We start from the raw sequence: 18,680 nt of genomic DNA on the forward strand, positions 1-18,680 counted from the left end.
GAAAATATTTTGTTTCCTACTTTCTTTCATCCATGTTTGAAATCTTTGGTTAAAACAATTCAGAACTTTTAGTCTCATGTTATTGTGAGACTGTCTCTTAAATAATGTCTTTTTCAATAATTTTTTCTCAGTCTTATTGAGAAATAATTGACCTACATAAGTGTATTAGCTTAAGGGGTACAGCATAATGGTTTGCTTTACATCTTTGATAATTCTTTTTGAAGGCATTTTACAAAATCCTGGTCATTCTGCCACTATCGATTGAGACCTAACTCTTATTGAAAGATGATTTGAGAAGGGTGTCTTCTTTCTTTTGTAATTTTCTCTCTGAAAGTTGTAAGATTTTTCTCTTTCTCCTTGCATTTCAGAAACGTTGTCATGATCTGTCTAGATGTGTGTGTGTGTGTGTGTGTGTGTGTGTGTGTGTGTGTGTGTCTTCATTAATACTGCCTATGGCATGGTAAACTCTATCTGAATATTTACAGGGTAGATTCCTTTTTTATTGATTTTTGAAGATGTATTTATTTATTTTTGAGATAGAGAGAGAGAGCGCGCATGTGCGCGCTCATGAGATGGGAGAGGGGTAAGGGGCAGGGGTAGAGGAAGAGGGAGAGACAGAATCTTAAGCAGACTCCAAGCTGAGTGCAGAGCCCAATGTAGGGCTTGATCCCAGGACCCTGAGATCACAACCTGAGCTGAAACTAAGAGTTGGAGTCTTAACTGACTAAGGCACCCAGACACCCCAAGGGTAGATTTCTTTTTTAAAACAGTTTCGTCTAGTAATTCATTTCCCATCTATACTCCACTATCCTTTTGGGCACTCCTATTATATTAGATCTTCTGGGTCTGTTCTCTATGGCTCATGTCCTCTCACTTATAAATTCCAGCTCTTTGGAACCTAATTTTTTTAGTAACACATCTCTCTTAATCCTTGAAAACCTTAAATGGCTAATTAGCATACATCTTTCCTATTTTATTTTTAAAATTTAACTTTTTAAAAAGCGGAAACCATATTCATTATTTCTAGAAAGTCTTTTTGGAGCTTAATTCTCTCTCCTGAGGACTCTCATTACTTTTTGTCTGAAGATTTTATTCATCTCTTCTGTTCTATTTCAGTGGAAGTTACCAGTTTTTGTGTTTTTTTTTAACATGATTTTCCTGCCTTAAGTGAATGAGTATCTTATAGAAATTATATTTCTTGTTATTGTTTACCTATAGGAGTCTTTCCCCTTAGTGTTGTGGGTCAGGCTGCTGGCATCTTTAAAGGGAAGGAACATGGTGCTGTTTCTGTCCTGGGGCAAAGGATATGAATGTGGCCCTTCTGCTGACCACAGGGAGGGGTCTGCCTCAGCCTCTCAGTGTGTGCATGGTCCAATCTTTTCTTCCCGGTGGCTAGCCCAGGGGCTCTTTCACCCACTGCCGTATTGTCCCTCCATTTGCTGTTGTCCGTGGGTTGAGGGTTTGCAGAGACCCACAGACAGCAAGTGGTCAGAAACATCCTTCTGAAGCCCTGAAGAATCCTGCCGGCATGTCACTATGGACCAGTTAAAGAAATGTTTTGGAAATATGGATTCTATTTGGAAAACATAACTTGCAATATTCAGTAAAAATATTCACTGTAAAAGTTGTCAATAGCTCCAAGTCATACAGATTTCAAAATTTATGAAACACATAAAAGTATCCTTTTACCATGCTCTAAGCAATTCAACCCTCAACTTGGAAAAACTTTGTCTCCTAGTGTGAAAAGAAGTCTGGCAAATTCTTTAAAAAAAAACGGTTANAATTCAACCCTCAACTTGGAAAAACTTTGTCTCCTAGTGTGAAAAGAAGTCTGGCAAATTCTTTAAAAAAAACGGTTAAGGGGCGCCTGGGTGGCACAGCGGTTAAGTGTCTGCCTTCGGCTCAGGGTGTGATCCTGGCATTCTGGGATCGAGCCCCACATCAGGCTCCTCTGCTATGAGCCTGCTTCTTCCTCTCCCACTCCCCCTGCTCGTGTTCCCTCTCTCGCTGGCTGTCTCTATCTCCGTCAAATAAATAAATAAAATCTTTATAAAAAAATAAAAAAAACGGTTAAGAACTACCTTTGACATGACTACATAAGAACATTAATGATTTCAATTATTTGCTAGGTCTGGTTCAGATCTACGTTGGGTGCAGAACATCTATTTACCATTTGTAGCCCCAGAGTAAGTAATTTAACATCAACATAACTTAGTGTTTCTCATCTAAAATATACATAATACGAATAGGATGTTTGACAATTAACTGAGCTGACCCATGACCTATATAACATACTTGGCAAAACAGCCTCAGAAATTGTTTACTTCAGCTAAATTAAAAATCACAAGATTTCGTTGTCCTTTGAAGCTTTGTTTTGTGAATAATGAAAACCTAGGATGCTGAATCTGTGAATCCCAAGAGTCCATGCTATAGTGTTGGTCTCATTTATTTGGGGGGGGGGCAGAGAGAGAGAGGGAGACAGAGAATCTTAAGTAGGTTCCATGCCCGGGGTGGAGCCCAAAGTGGGGCTTGATCTCACCACCCTGAGATCATGACCTGAGCCGAAATCAAATTGTATATTTAACCAACTGAGCCACCCAGGTGCCCCAGTGTTGGTCTCATTTTGAATTTTCAACCTGAATATGTGAAGCATGTGTGTGCATAAGTATGCATACAAAGGGCCATGTGAGAATGTGATACTAAGCATTGGATCTTACCAATAGGACTTACAAGGTCAATGTTAGGCCAAGAAAACATTCTGGAAACCCTACAGGGTAAAAACTCAGATTTAGGGAGCACCAATTCAAGCTTGCTCCTACATAAAAACACTTCTAGATGGAGGATACCAGAGAGAAAGAGAAGCTAAGGTAAGGTTTAAGGAAATTACAGATTGATATCTATAAAGCCAGAATGTTTTCCATCAGATATTTCTTTTTCCCTGAGATTCTCGTTCTATTAGCAGTTGCTCTCTGCCTTTGGATGATTTATTGGAACTACTTAAATTTCCTACTAGCTGTCACAGCTGAGCAGACTAATAGGCCTTTGGGAGGTTAACCATGTCCCATTACATTTATTGCTTTTGTATCCAATTAGGATAGATCTGGAACAGATATTTGCATAGATTGCAGCAGGTGACAATCACGTATGTAAAAGGGAGGGTGTGTGTGTGTGTGTGTGTGTGTGCGTGTGTGTTTGTGAATGAGTGAGGTGAAAGTTTGGACCTGTGTTGAATATCTCACTAGAGATTTAGAAAACAATTGACTTTACCTCTTACTGATCTTTACAAGCAAATATTTTGATTTTTCTCAAAAAACGCGAATGATGCTCATTGCTCATCTTTGCATTGCTGCCTTTCCAGTGGGAGGCCGAGGCCGTCCTTTACTGGCCGTTAGCTTTTCTGTCCTACAGTGAATCAATGCTGCAGTAAAGGTTGTGACCCTTTGAAGCTCTAGGCACCTCATATATTATCTGCTCAGCAGCAGCATCAAGGAATCTGTCTTTCTCCCACCTGGCTTCCTAATGATATGCCGTGGCACGCCCAGAACAGTCACCACCCAGCCTCTGACCTCTGCAGCTAACACAGGTTGCTTTTCTCATCTCTGCATTGCTGCCTTTTGGGGAAAAAAAGCGGGGGGTGGGGGTGGGGAGAAGGGTTTGTTTGCTTTGTGGGAATCCATATTTTTGAAAAATCAATTGTATTAACACCTTCCCATTATTATTTTCATCAGCACCACAAGTCTATCTATCGTATCGAGCCATTTAGGACCAGGATGCTTTGTGTATTCTCTCTGCTTCCCTCACACACAACGCCTCACATACACTCCTATTTCTGAGAAATTAGATCTTTGTCCGTTGCCTGGCAACTTAATTTTATCCCGAAAGAAGCCCAAGTAATTGGACCAGGATATTTCTCAGCGGGGCTGAATTTATGTTTCTAAATATTGCATGCTCATTGCCAATTTCTCTATATATTGCCTGCACATCTATGCTGGGAAAAAAAAGGAGAGATTTGGTGTTGAATAGAATATTCCTTTGTTATTTTCTTATGTGCGACTCTTTCACTAACTCACTTCTTTACCCTGGGATTCTTTCAGTCCCTGCATACCACCAATTGATCAGCAATCATGTGTTGAGGCTTCTTTAAGTCCTTCTAATAAAATACGGCATATGATAAATATTTCTTGGTAAGTAACTATTGTGTATGTTGATTTTAGTCAGTAGTGTTTTACATCGAAGTCAGTGCTGACAGCTTCTTGCTTTGTAATTTCATTCATCTCCTCCTTTGATTCTGTCAGCAAAGCCTCATGACAAGCAGCTGAAAAGTGAAAGTTCTTTTTGTTAATTACTTTGTTTACACAGGATTGAAATATTAGTTTAGCTACTTGTTTTGTCACAATTAAAGGACGTAAATTTTAGCAAGAATTTGATGTTGCTGCAGTAGCAATGAACAATGGAGTTAACCTTAGGATTAAGGTAAAATATTTTAAAAACAAATTGGGGCGCCTGAGTGGCACAGTGGTTAAGCATCTGCCTTCGGCTCAGGGCGTGATCCCGGCGTTATGGGATCGAGCCCCACGTCAGGCTCCTCCTCTATGAGCCTGCTTCTCCCTCTCCCACTCCCCCTGCTTGTGTTCCCTCTCTCGCTGGCTGTCTCTATCTCTGTCAAATAAATAAAAAATCTTTTTAAAAAAATAAAATAAAAACAAATGTGTCGATCTATCTGGTTTGCTGTAATGATTGAAAGGAAAGATGATGGCATTTTCTTGAAACTCACAAAAAATGATATCATCATTTTTACAGTAAAGACAGTTCAAGATGTCTGGCATTGCAATAGAAGGCAGTGACATTGCAGCTCAGACCTGGATTTCACTCCCTGCTCTGTCATGAGCCTGTGTGACTGCTGATTTTTAAAGACACTATATTGTTTTTCACTGTGTGATCAGCTTAAAGAAAATGTATTTTATTAGACCTCTGTTATTATTTGTACATATTGACTAATTGAGTCCATCTTTTATGACTAATAATTTGAAATCAAAAAGATTTTGTATTTAGGAAGGAGAAGATTTAGCTATGAAATATACTGGGGAGTGCATGTGATCCAGTGAGCAGATGCACTTGGAAGTGATGTCTACATCTCACTCTGAGTTGCCTGGACAATATGCTAAGCAAGGGCAGGTAGGGGCTGGGGAGGTTCCCTCCTCCTGGCTGGAAAGGCTGCTTCTGAACTGAACGTCCCACAGAATTGGAGAAAAGACTACTTCCCATGGACTCCAAGTTCTTCTACTGCTGGGGAGCTGGCTTTTCAAGCCAAGTCCTCTGGTGATGAATCCTAGACTACTTGGGGCTTAATTCTTTGGTCATCCACCATTTACCTTGTAAGAAAGAAGAATAACAAAGAGGATGTGATTCTTCTACTCAAGGACATACCATGTCTCCAGCAGTGGGTCTTACTCCCTCTCCTCTCTGTGGGTTGATGCTCATTATTTAATCCATACCATGTGACATAGTGGGCTCACTTTCTTGCCCAACAGTTGTCTTCCCAATCTATTTCCTTCCTCTCTTACCCTCCCTGCCCTATCCATTCTTTATTTAACCCTTGGGCAGCTGAGAAAATTTGTGTTGCTGCACAAGAAGAGAATTTCCTGGTCTTGCAGGAGACTTTGTAACCAGGGATCCAAGCTGCTTCATTTCTGTGTTGCTGTAGACTGTCAAGGCCAGTTTTTTTTTTTTTTATCATTCTCTCCATCTTCCTCTTCCAAACTCTACTTTTCCTTTTCTCCATAGAGACAGTTGACAAAAAGTATTTTTAAAAATGATACTAAATACTATGCAGAAATATATAATAGACATATTCCCCCTATATCTCTCATGATCATCAGCTAAAAATCCTAGAAATTACATATAAAATAAACAGAAAATTATTAAAAGTGGAGAGAAAAAGGCAGACCAGCTAGAAACTACCGAATGTGAGAAATCGCACGATGGGGAGTTTCCTGGGGGTTCTTTTTGTCATCTATATCTTGAATTGGATTCTGGCAAAGCCAGCAACACACCAACATGAACAAACAGAACAAACAGAAAAAACACTGGGATAAAAGCTTCCTCTTTCTAGCCAAAGGACCAGGGAAGAGAAAAGAAAAACAGAAAAATAAACCATAATTCTGTTGTTCCAACCGAAGACCACACAAAACTTTATGGCCCAATGTCCAATGATTATGAAGTCACATGAAACAACGTCAGTGGAGGCAACATAGGAGGAGTAACAAGACCCCTACTTCTATCTCCATGGCGGTATCAGGGGAGGCCTAGTGGGTGATGTGGGGCCAGTGAGGGAGCGATCGAGAAAGAATTCTTGAGATGTTTTCAGTGCAAAAAGGTGCTATAATAATAGCATGGGGACAGGACCCATGGGCAGAAAAAGCTGCAAAAAGGTACTTTTATTATAACAGGGGGACAGGAAGAAAGAGTGGGCAGATCGAGCTGCACTAGGATCGTGAGGAGTAACTGATTTTATACTTTTTAGTTACTGGTGGTTAGGGATAGTGTAAGTCTCTAAGGAATGTGTGCATGTTAAAAGTAAGGTCTCCATGACCTTGAAGGGCTAGCTATTGTCAAGATAAGGTTACCCTTTATTACCTAGTAAAACATTAATCATGAGACCCGTTAGAAATGTCATATCCTCTATAGTTCAGATGTGCATCATTGGGCCACATGTAAGATGATAGATTTGTCTTGCCTTTTTTTTCCCTTATCAGTGAGGAAACTGAACCCCACCCCTGCACAGCAGTAATGATGTACCCTTCTCCATCCCTCAGGTGTCACTGGAGTCCAAGTGGGGAACTTGGAGGTCCTCTTCCTTCTAGCAGTCATGCCGAAGTTTCCTGTTTTGTCACTGGTGTGATGTCAGGAAAAGTATACCAAAACAACAGACTTAAATAAGATTCAGAGCCTCGTAACATACTATTTCAAAAGTTCAGGATTCTTGAAAATCAGTCATCATACCAAGAACCAGGACTATCTCAACTAGAAGGAGAAAAGTCCATTAACAGATGCCAACACCAACGTAAAACAGATATTATCGTTATCAGACAAGGATTTTAAATCAGCCAACATAAAAATGTTTGTTTCATCAAAAATTATGAAAATTCTTGAAACAAATGTAAAGACAGACTGTCTCAGCAAAGAAATAAGATATATGAAGGACCAAATGGCAATTTCGGAGCTTATAAGTACAATAACCAAAAACAACCCCAAAACAACCCAAACAGTAGTTGCTGGGTTCAACAGCAAAATGAAGAGGCCTAGAAGAAAGAATCAGTTAAATTGAAGATAGAACAATAGAAATCACCCGATAGCCAAATAGAAAACAGACTGGAACAAAGACTAAATAGAACCTCAGGGGCATTCAGGACTATAATGGAAGATCTAATATTCATGTTCTTGAAATCTTATATGCAGAAAAGAATGAAATGGAACTGAAAAAGGATTCAAAGAAATAATTGTTAAAAATTTCCCAAATTTGGCAAAATTCATGAAAGATTCAAACACTGAACAAACCACAAGACAGACTAAATCCAAAGAAATCCATGCCAACACAATTCATAATCACACTTGTGAAAACTAAGGACAAAAAAAAATCTTAAAAACAGCAAAAGAGAAGCAATACCTTCTCAATAGGGGAAACATTATTTAAAACAGCAGATTTCTTGCCTAAAACCATGAATCCCAGAAGAAAGTGGCACAATATTTTCCAAGTACAGAAACACAGGATCTAACAATCTAGAATTCTATATTTAACAAAAATTACTGTTTAAGAATAAAGGGTAAATCAAGACATTCTCAGCTGAAGGACAACTAAGATAGTTGCCAGTAGACATACACTAAAAGAATAGCTAAAGGAAGTTCCCTAAGAAGGCAGCAAATGAAAGAAGCAGGAATCCTGGAATATCGGAAAGAAAGAATAATAGAAAGAGTAAAAATATGGATAAAAACAGTATACTTTCCTTCTCCTATGGAGTTTTCTATTTTTTTTTAAATTTTTATTTAAATTCAATTTAGTTAAGACATAGTGTATTATTAGTTTCAGAGGTAGAATTTAGTGATTCTTCATTTGCATATAACATACTGTGCTCATTATATCAAGTGTCCTCCTTAATGCCCATCACCCAATTACCCCATCCACCCACCGACCTCCCCCTGCCACCCTGCTATCAGGTTTCTTTCCTATAGTGAAGAGTCTCTTACAGTTTGCCTCCCTCTCTGTTTTTATCTTATTTTATTTTTCCTTCCCTTTCCTGATGTTCATCCATTTTGCTTCCCCCAAATTCCACATGTGAGTGAAATCTTATGGTATTTGTCTTTCTCTGACTGACTTATTTCACTTAGCATAATACCCTCTAGTTCCATCCACATCCTTGCAAATGGCAACATTCCATTCTTTTTTATGGCCAAGTAATATTCCATTGTACATGTATACCAAATCTTTTTTTTTTTAACCATTCATCTGTGGATGGATATCTGGTCACTTTCCATAGTTTGGCTATTGTAGACATTACTGTTATAACCATTGGGATGCATGTGCCCCTTTGAATCACTGTTTTTATATCTGTTGGATAAATACCTAAGAAGTACAATTGCTGGGTCATAGGGTAGCTCTATTTTTAACTTTTCAAGGAACCTCCATACTGTTCTCCAGAGTGGCTGCACCAGCTTGCATTCCCACCAACAGTGTAGGAGGGTTCCCCTTTCTCTGCATCCTTGTCAACATCTGTCATTTCCTGACTTGTTCATTTTAGCCATCCTGACTGGTGTGAGGTGGTGTCTTGTTGTGGTTTTGATTTGTATTTCCCTGATGCCGAGTGATGTTGAGCATTTTTTCATGTGTCTGTTAGCCACTTGTATGTCTGTTCATGTCTTCTGCGTATTTCTTGACTGGATTCTTTTTTTTTTTTTTTTTTTTTTTTGGGTGTTGAGTTAGATAAGTTCTTTATAGATTTTGGATACCAGCCCTTTATCTGATATGTCATTTGTGAACATCTTCTTCCATTCTGCCATTCTATAAGTTATCTTTTAGTTTTGTTGATTGTTTCCTTTGCAAAAGCTTTTTATCCTGATGAAGTCCCAATAGTTCATTTTTGCTTTTGTTTCCCTTGCCTTTGGAGACGTGTCTAGCAAAGAAGTTGCTGCAGTCAATGTCAAAGAGGTTGCTGCCTGTTTTCCTCTAGGATTTTGATGGATTCATGTCTCACATTTAGGTCTTTCATCCATTTTGAATTTATCTTTGTGTATGGTGTAAGAAAGTGGTCCAGTTTCATTCTTCTGCATGTGGCTGTCTAATTTTCCCAACACCATTTGTTGAAGAGACTGTATTTTTTTCCATTGGGTATTCTTTCCCGTATTGTTGAAGATTAGCTGATCATAGAATTGAGGGTCTATTTCTGGTTCTCTATTCTGTTCCATTGAACTATGTGTCTGTTTTGTGCCAGTACCATACTGTCTTGATGATTACAGCTTTGTAATACAGATTGAAGTCCAGAATTGTAATGCCTCCTGCTTTGGTTTTCTTTTTCAACATTCCTTTGGCTATTCGGGGTCTTTTCTTGTTCCACACGAATTTTAGGATTATGTGTTCAAGCTCTGTGAAAAAAGTTGATGGCATTTTGATAGGGATTGCACTGAGTGTGTAGATTGCTCTAGGTAGCATAGACATTTTAAGTGTTTGTTTTTCCAATCCATGACCATGGAACGTTTTTGCATTTCTTTGTGTCCTCCTCAATTTCTTTTATGAGTATTCATAGGTTTCAGAGTACAGATCTTTTACATCTTCAGTTCAGTTTATTCCTAGGTATCTCACAGTTTTGGTGCAATTGTGAATGGGATTGATTCCTTGATTTCTCTTTCTGCTGCTTCATTGTTAGTGTATAGAAATGCATCTGATTTCTGTGCATTGATTTTATATCCTGCCACATTGCTGAATTCCTATATGAGTTCTAGCAATTTTTTGGTGGAGTCTTTGGATTTTCTACATAGAGTATCATGTCATTTGCAAATAGTGAAAGTTTGACGTCTTTCTTGCTGACTTGGATTTTATTTCTTTTTGTTTTCTGATTGTTGAGGCTATGTTGAACAACAGTGGTGAGAATGGACATCCCTGTCGTGTTCCTGACCTTAGGGAAAAGCTCTGTTTTTCCCCATTAAGGATGATATTCGCTGTGGGACTTTCATCTATGACCTTTATGATGTTGAGATATGTTACCTCTCTTCCTACATGGTGGAGGGTTTTATCAAGAAGGATGTTGCATTTTGTCAAATGCTTTTATTGCATCTATTGAGAGGATCGTATTATTTTTATCCTTTCCTTTATTAATGTGGTGCATCACATTGATTGATTGTGGATGTTGAACCACACCTGCAGCCCAGGAATAAATCCCACTTGGTCGTGGTGAATAATTCTTTTGATGTACTGTTGGATCCTATTGGCTAGTATCTTGGTGAGAATTTTTGCATCCATGTTCAGCAGGGATATTGGTTTGTAATTCTCCTTTTCGGTAGGGTCTTTGTCTAATTATAGGATCAAGATAATGTTGGCCTTATAGAAAAAGTTTGGAAGTTTTCCTCCCATTTTTATTTTTTGGGACAGTTTGAGAAGAATAGGTATTAATTCTTCTCTTAATGTTTGGTAGAATTCCCCTGGAGAGCCATCTGTTCTTCTACTCTTGTTTTTTGGGAGATTTTTGATTACTGATTCAATTTCTTTGCTAGTTATGGGTCTTTTCATGTCCTGCTTCAGTTTTGGTAGTCCATATGTTTCTAGGAATGTATCCATTTCTTCCAGATTGTCCAATTTGTTGGCATATAATTGCTCATAATATTCACTTATAATTGTTTGTATTTCTTCAGTGCTGGTTTTAATCTCTGTTCTTTCATTCATGATTTTTTTTATTTGGGTCCTTTCTCTTTTCTTTTTGATAAGTCCGGCTAGGGGTTTATCAATGTTATTAATTTTTCAAAGAACCAGCTCCTAGTTTCATTGATGTGTTCTACTGATTTTTTTTATTTCTATATCATTGTTTTCTGCTCTAATCTTTATTATTTCTCTTTTCCTATTGGATTTAGGCTTTATTTGCTGTTCTTTTCCCAGTTCCTTTAGGTTTAAGGTAAGGTTGTGCATTTGAGACTTTTCCTGTTTCTTGAGGAAGGCCTGTATTTCTATATACTTTCTTCTTAGGACTGCCTTTGCTACATCCCAAAGGTTTTGAACTGTCGTGTTTTCATTTTCATTTGCTTCCATGTATTTTTTCTTTAAATTCTTTAATGTCCTGCTTGAGCCTTTCATTCTTTAAAAAGATGTTCTTTAACCTATGGAGGTTAAACCTATGGAGGTTAAACCTATTTTTGGTCCTTGCAAATTTCTTCTTATGGTTGACTTCAAGTTTCATAGTATTGTTGCTGGAAATATGCATGGTAAGACCTCAATCTTTTTGTACTGGTTGAGACCTGATTTGTGACCCAGTGTGTGATCTATTCTGGAGAATGTTCCATGTGCACTCAAGAAGTGTATTCTGTTGCTTTAGGATGGAATGCTCTGAATATATCTATGAAATCCATGTGGTCCTGTGTTTCATTCAAAGCCCTTGTTTCCTTGTTTATCTTCTGTTTAGATGATCTGACCATTGCTGTGAGTGGGGAATTAGAGTCGTCTGCTATTATTGTATTATTATCAATGAATTTCTTTAATTTTGTAATGAATTGTTTTATATAATTGGCTTCTCTCAAGTTAGGTGCATAAATATTTACAATTGTTAGATCTTCTTGTTGGCTAGGCCTCTTTAATATGATATAGTGTCCTTCTTCATCTCTTATTACAGTCTTTGGTATAAAATCTAGTTTGTCTGGGGGGCGCCTGGGTGGCACAGTGGTTAAGCGTCTGCCTTTGGCTCAGGGCGTGATCCTAGCGTTATGGGATCGAGCCCCATGTCAGGCTCCTCCTCTATGAGCCTGCTTCTTCCTCTCCCACTCCCCCTGCTTGTGTTCCCTCTCTTGCTGGCTGTCTCTATCTCTGTTGAATGAATAAATAAATAAATAAATCTTTAAAAAAAAATCTAGTTTGTCTGATATAAGGATGGCTACTCCAGCTTTCTTTTGATGTCCATTAGCATGATAAACCTTTCTCCACTCCCTCCCTTTCAATATGGAGGTGTCGTTGGGTCTAAAATGAGTCTCTTGTAAGTAGCATATCGATGGGTCTTGGCTTTTTTAATACATTATGATACCCTATGTCTTTTGATTGGAGTATTTAGTCCATTTACATCCAGGGTATTATGGAAAGATATCAATGTAGTGCCATTGTATTACCTGTAAAGTTGCTGTTGCTGTAGATTGTCTCTGCTCCTTTCTGGTCTTTGTTACTTTTGGACTATCTCTCTGCTTAATGGATCTCCTTTACTATTTCTTGCAGGGATGGTCTACTGTTCACAAATTCCGTTAGTTTTTATTTGTTCTGGAAACTCTCTCTCTTTCTGTTCTGAATGACAGGCTTGCTGGATAAAGTATTCTTGGCATATTTTTCCCACTTTTACATCGAATATGTCATGCCAGTCCTTTCTGACTGGTCGGGTCTCTGTGGACAGGTTGGCTGCCAGACTTATGTGTCTATCCTTGTAGGTTAAGGACCTCTTGTCCTGAGTGCTTTCAGGATTTTCTCTGTTTTTGTGACTTGAAAGCTTCGCTATAATATGTTGAGGTGTTGATCTATTTTTGTTGATTTTGAGGGGGTTCTCGGTGCCTCCTGGATTTGAGTGCTTGTTTCCTTCCCCAGATTAGGGAAGTTCTTAACTATAATTTGTTCAAATAAACCTTCTGCCCTTTCTCCTGCTCCTCCTCTTGGACTCCTATAATACAGACATTGTTTTGCTTTATAGAATTGAGGAGTTCCCTCAGTCTACCTTTGCGCTCTACTAGGTTGTTTTGCCTTCCTCTTTTCTGCTTTCTTATTTTCCATCACCTCAGCTTTTATAGCACTGATTCACTCTTCTGCTTCACTCATACTCATGTTTATAGCCTCCGCTTGGGGACCGTATCTCGGTTATAACAGTTTTAATTTTGGATTGACTAGATTTTAGTTCTTTTATCTCTGCAGTAAGGGATTCTCTAATGTCTTCTATGCTTTTTTCAAGCCCAGCGAATATTCTTAAAAGTGTTTTAAATTCTAGTTCAGGCACTTTACTTGTATCTGCATTGATTAAATCTTCTGGCCATGATTTCTTCCTGTTCTTTCTTTTGGGGTAAAGTCCTGCATCTTGTTATTTTGGAGGGGGAAAAAAAAACAAAGAAAGAAAAAAAATAGAAAAAAGAAATAAGAATGAGAAAAAATAAAAATGAAAAAAATGAAAAAATAATATAAGATAAAATACATATAGGAAGCTAGATCCAAGGTGTGCTTTGGTCTGCTTGCTATGAAACTGTTAGAAAAAAGGTAGAAAGAAAGTAAAGAAAAAGAAGAGAAACAAAATTAAAAAATATATAAAGTACAATAAAAAATTAAAAATGTCTTTCTGTATCCAAAAACCAAAATAAAAGAAGAAAAAAAAAGGCAAAAACAAACAAACAAAAACAAAAAGATACAAGTAACAACAACAAAAAAGAACCCCAGAGGACACATCATCCTGTTTCCCCAAAAGCAGCTTTGCAGCACTCTATAATAAGCTGACTTGTGGGTGAGGGCTTTGTGGTTGTCTCCTGAGGGAGGGACCTGCTGCCCTATTTCTCAGGTGGAATTGCCCTAGTGGAGATGCACCTGCAGGGGGGCAGTGGGGCAGGGCTTGGTATAGCGGCTCTCCTCTCCACTGGGCACTGTTTAGCTCACTGGGGTGGATCAAGCTGCTGTGTGTGGATAGAAAATGGTTTTTCCCTGTTCTCTCATCTCTGGAGTGGGAAATGCATGCCACCACTCTTTAGTGAGCCCTCACAGACAGGAAAAAATGACCCCTCCTCTTCCCTGGTTTTCCTCAGCTACCCATCTTCACCCTGTCTACGTCTTAGTTGTCCACCTGCCAAATGGTGCAGCACTCCTGTGTTTTATCTCAGACACAGCTGTGTTTCAAAACCCCAGACTTCGGGGGCCCCTGAGGAACAGACCCACGCTGATCCTCTGGAGGAGGGTTTCCCTGCATTGTGGCTGGTGCTGGCTTGTCGCAGAAGGCAATGGCTCCAACACTGCGCTTCAGAGTTTATGGTAAATCGCAACACACAGCTGCTGCCACCGGGGTCTGTCTCTGTTCCTAGACTGGTGGGCGGGACTGTTGGACGGCGCCCTCAGGGTCCTTTGTCTGCAAGGAGGCTGTAACACCTCTTCCAAATGCACTCAAACTCTCAAGCTGTGGCCACTACCAGGGTGTCGCAGAAGGCAGCGGCACAAATGCGTAGTGGTTCAGAATTTACGGTAAATCATAGCACTCAGTGGCTTCCCAGGAAGCCGGGGTTTGCAGCCCTCAGCCAGCCTTCGTGCCTCTGCTTGTGGACGGGACCTCTCAACGGCACCCACAGGGTCCTTTGCCCATGCACTCCAAGCAGGGGATGCACTCGAAGCAAGGGAACCCTTCTCCCCATGTGACCCTAGGGATCCTCAGGCCTCCGGCTGCTGGGGCTAGGCTCTGCCCCCCCACTGGGGCACCACTCAGTTCCCCTGGCAAGAACCTGGCTGTGGTGCCAACACCATACCTCAGAATCTGCTCTACACTGCCTACAGAAAACTGGCGGTAATGCAACTTCTCCCCCACCCCCAGTCCCACCTGCGTCGCCCCATCACTGATTTTGAGCAATAGTTTTCTTGTGCAGTGTTCTGCGTGTTTTCATTCTTCTCTCTCTTTCTCTTTCCACGCTTTCTCTCTCCTCCTCTCTTGGTATTCCCTCTTCAGTCAGGGCTCCGTTCCCTGGGGAGCACCCACTGGCTTATAGATGTGCAACTTCGTCTGGGAGACTTTGGATCAGTTTTGTGGGTGTTCAGAAATGATCTGATCTTTATCTAGCTGTGTTCGAGTGAGGAGACTCCATCTTACCTGGAGTTTTCTTAATTGTACTTGTATGTTGAAGCAAAAATTATAGTATCATCTGATGTGGTTTGCAATATATATATATATATATATACACACAGGAAATATTTAAGACACTTTTAAATGGTGGAGGGCATAAGGATGTGAACAGAAATAAGTTTTCTAAACTTACTCATACTGGTAAAATGTCAGTGCTGATAATACTGTGAGGAAATAGCTGGCAAGCATGTGAGGTACTGAATCTCTCATTATTGCTGACGGAAATGTAAAATCGTGCAGCCACTTGGGAAAATAGTTTAGTGGTTTCTTGTAAAAATATACATATACTTATCAAATGGCCCCATAACTCCACTCCTGGTTATTTACCTCAAAGAAATTAAAACTTAGACTGCATACCCAAATGTTTGTTGTTCCTTTATTTGTAACAGGCGAAAAACTGGAAACAATCTAGATATCCTTTGATAAGCACGTGATAATGATGAGCCCTGGGTGTTGTAATGAACTAATGAATCATTGAACATTATATCAAAAACTAAGGAAGTACTATACCTTGGTTAATTGAATTTTTAAAAAATGGTTAAATAAGCCATGGTTTCCATGGTACATCCACACCAAGGAATATTACTCAATACTAAAGAGGAATAAACTATTAATGTATGCAGGAACTTAGAACTCAAGGGCATTATGGTAAATGAAAAAAAATCCAACCTTAAAAAAATCACATACTGTATGATTATATTTATATAGCATTCTCAAAATGACAAAATTATAGAGGTGGAGAACAAAGTAGTGGTTTCTAGGGTTTAAGGATAGAAAAATAAGGAAGTGGGAGTGATCATGAAATGGTAAAATGAGGGAGGTCTTTGTGGTGATGAAATAGTTATGTATTTTGATTGTGGTGGTTATACAAACTGTCACAAGGGATAAAATTGCATATAGTTACATTCACATTATACTAGTGTCAGTTTCCTGGGTTTGATATTGTGTGACAACTATGCACGGGATGCATGGGACTCCCTGTAATATCTGCAACTTCTTGTGAACCTGAAATTATTTTAAAATAAAGAATTAGAAAATAAATTTAAAAAAGAAAACAAAATAAGTAAAAATATCATGATCTTCTGTTGGAAGATCATATATTCTATTTGGGGCATAAAATGAGTAGTTAAAACCAAAATAACACTATGAGTAGTCACCTTCTTTCTTTCCACTAACACTATATTATATGCTGCACGTGGCGGCACTGATAAGAATACAAGAGAGAATAAACTGAGTCCTTGTCCCAGTTAATTGAAATTGGAGAAGGTGACACAGAGAAGTAAATAAGCAGGTAGAATGCCAAGTAAGAGCCTCAGGATAACTACGAAATACCATGTCTATCTTAAAATCTTTCTTACAAACACCTCAATTCATTAAAAAAACAAACAAAAACCCCCATATCCCTCAGTGTTAACAGCAACTCTAAATCCTTCTCTTCCTTTAATTAAGTTAACCCCTGCTGAGTTATTTTTATGTGCCGGGTAGCATACTCAATATCTCACACATGTTACCTCATTCAGTTTTTGCACATCTGTAGGGGAAGTACTATTATTGAGGTACAGAAGAGGAAAGAAATTCTCTGAGTGGTTGCAGTCACCCAGTTGGGGGTGTTTCAGAATCAGGATTTGAAACCAGGTGGTCTTACCCCTGAAAGCATGTTTTTAATCACTGTCCTAAATTTCATGGTGTGTTGGGGGTAGCATTCCTTATCTCATCTGTTTGTGAGGGCACACGACTTTGCATCTCACTTGGTCACCTCACACTTTACATTTTGTGATAGTTAACAAGGATGCATTTATAAACCACTATCTCTAACTAGAGTGTGCTGCACGTGCCATCTGCTGAAATCCCTTTTGTCTACCCTATTAAAGGAGAATGTTTAGTCAGTTGATGCAGGTATATAATTGCTTTTCAGTATCACTTTAAGGAGTTAGGCTTACTGTAGGGTTGGAATGTGGCAACTGAGTACCCCATTGTCATGAAACACAATCAGAATTAGACTGTGCTGGATACCAATGGATATCTCTCAATTTAGGGCAGTGCTGTCTACAATTCCCATCTGTGGCTTATATTCCAAACTGAGAAAGCAAAGTGTACTGATCCTATTCCATGTTGTACAATATCAAACATGACTGAGCCCTTCTTTTTGCTCTTACCAATTTATTTTTCTCCCAACAGAGTCATCCTTGGGCTGCGGAAGAAGAATACTGGACTATTTCCGCTGGATTCATGATCTCCCTACAGAAATTCGGTGCTTCTAATCTTGTTCTTATATTACTCTATATTCCTTTTCTAGTCTTCTTTCCCAAATTTCTTCTCTTGAGTGGGAGAGAAGAATGGATGTTAGACAAGAAGGGAGTCAGAATGAGAAGAACGTACTATCTTACAAGCAGAGGTACAGAGGCCGAACAAAAGGAGGAGATAAGCACGGGGAGAGGGAAGCCACATCTTTGAGAGATACTGACCGTGGTGCTGCAACACCAATCTGCAGTAAGTCAAATGGAGCAAAGACGTTGAGACCCATGAAGAATCTCACTTGTTTCTTAAAAGGAAAACGGGAAACAAGAGCTCCTTGGAGAGGCATCATAGCCAGGAGGACAGGAACAATGACCAATGCTGCTCCTTTTATCTGCTTGTCAGTTTCACTCAGGCTTAATGATGACTGCATAACTAATTTTGACTTCAAGAAAACTCTATGCATTCCTGAAGTTGGGTAAGGGAAACACCCACAAATATTCTTCAAAAGTGAAATAATAGAAACAAAGAAGAAAGGAAAAATGGAAAGGAAAGAAAGAGGAACAAGCCAATCATTCGTTAGAATATCTGTCTTCTACTATTAAAATACTGGTAAGTCAAGAAAATAATTTTATTGTCCTTAGAAATTTGAAAACAGAGGAAAGTCCGTGTCATGTTATGAATCAGGAATGAGAATACTTTATTGTGCATTATCAATTTTCAGGAAAAAAATCTGGAGCATACCAAACACAAATTAGCTAGTTTTGTTTACTTTTGGAGGGAGTAATGCTCACATTTAATTTATTCATCTTAAAAATCAGTCATTGAGACATTAACCAATTATGAAATAAAAAAATAAAAACTTAATTTCCTTTTGCTTTTAAATTAATTATAGTAATACACAGTGCCGCGGCGCCGCGGCCGTTGATTCGGGAGAAGGACGAGGCACAGACAGGTTAGCTTGCGAAAGAGAGCGTGGGTGCAGGGGACGACCGGCTGGCACGCCACCGCCAAGACTGTGCGATCGCCCCGAACAGCTGCAACCCCGTGTATTTATTGGCAATAAACAATCAAAGACAGTCAAAGGAGTGATCCGTATTACATCCTAGTGAATAGTAGTACATCACGGGGAAGGTCAGGGGATCAGATGATGGAACGTTCAGCAAGTGGGGCCTATTCTTAAACATGTTTCTATGGACCCTGCGGGCTATTGTCAAGAGCAATCAAGTTTCGGCAGTGTTCTGCCCTGAAAGAGTTGGGCGTTCCCAACTGTTGGACAAGCCGGGCTTCCCGGCCGCTTGGCTCTGACATTTACGCTAAAGCCCGCAAGCTCACAAACATGTTTTCCTATTATAT

At 39.2% G+C, this 18,680-nt stretch overlaps 1 protein-coding gene across 3 annotated transcripts in view; it reads left to right on the plus strand.

The window, feature by feature from the left end:
- Window positions 1-18,194, plus strand: part of LOC117803761 — a 117,109-nt gene extending 98,915 nt beyond the window's left edge. Inside the window, exons 1-2 of one of the 3 annotated variants that reach the window (XM_034668227.1) lie at window positions 13,577-14,233; window positions 17,268-18,190. In XM_034668227.1, the coding sequence (XP_034524118.1) occupies window positions 13,790-14,233; window positions 17,268-17,543 (720 nt within the window). In that variant the 5' untranslated portion in view covers window positions 13,577-13,789 and the 3' untranslated portion in view covers window positions 17,544-18,190. Of the gene's footprint in view, window positions 1-13,576; window positions 14,234-17,267 lie in introns of those variants that run through there. The other 2 variants (XR_004627829.1, XR_004627828.1) reach the window with 2 other exon arrangements.
- The last annotated feature ends 486 nt before the right edge of the window (window positions 18,195-18,680 follow it).

This window comes from Ailuropoda melanoleuca, chromosome 9 (genome assembly GCF_002007445.2).
Source record: "Ailuropoda melanoleuca isolate Jingjing chromosome 9, ASM200744v2, whole genome shotgun sequence".
NCBI lineage: Eukaryota > Metazoa > Chordata > Mammalia > Carnivora > Ursidae > Ailuropoda > Ailuropoda melanoleuca.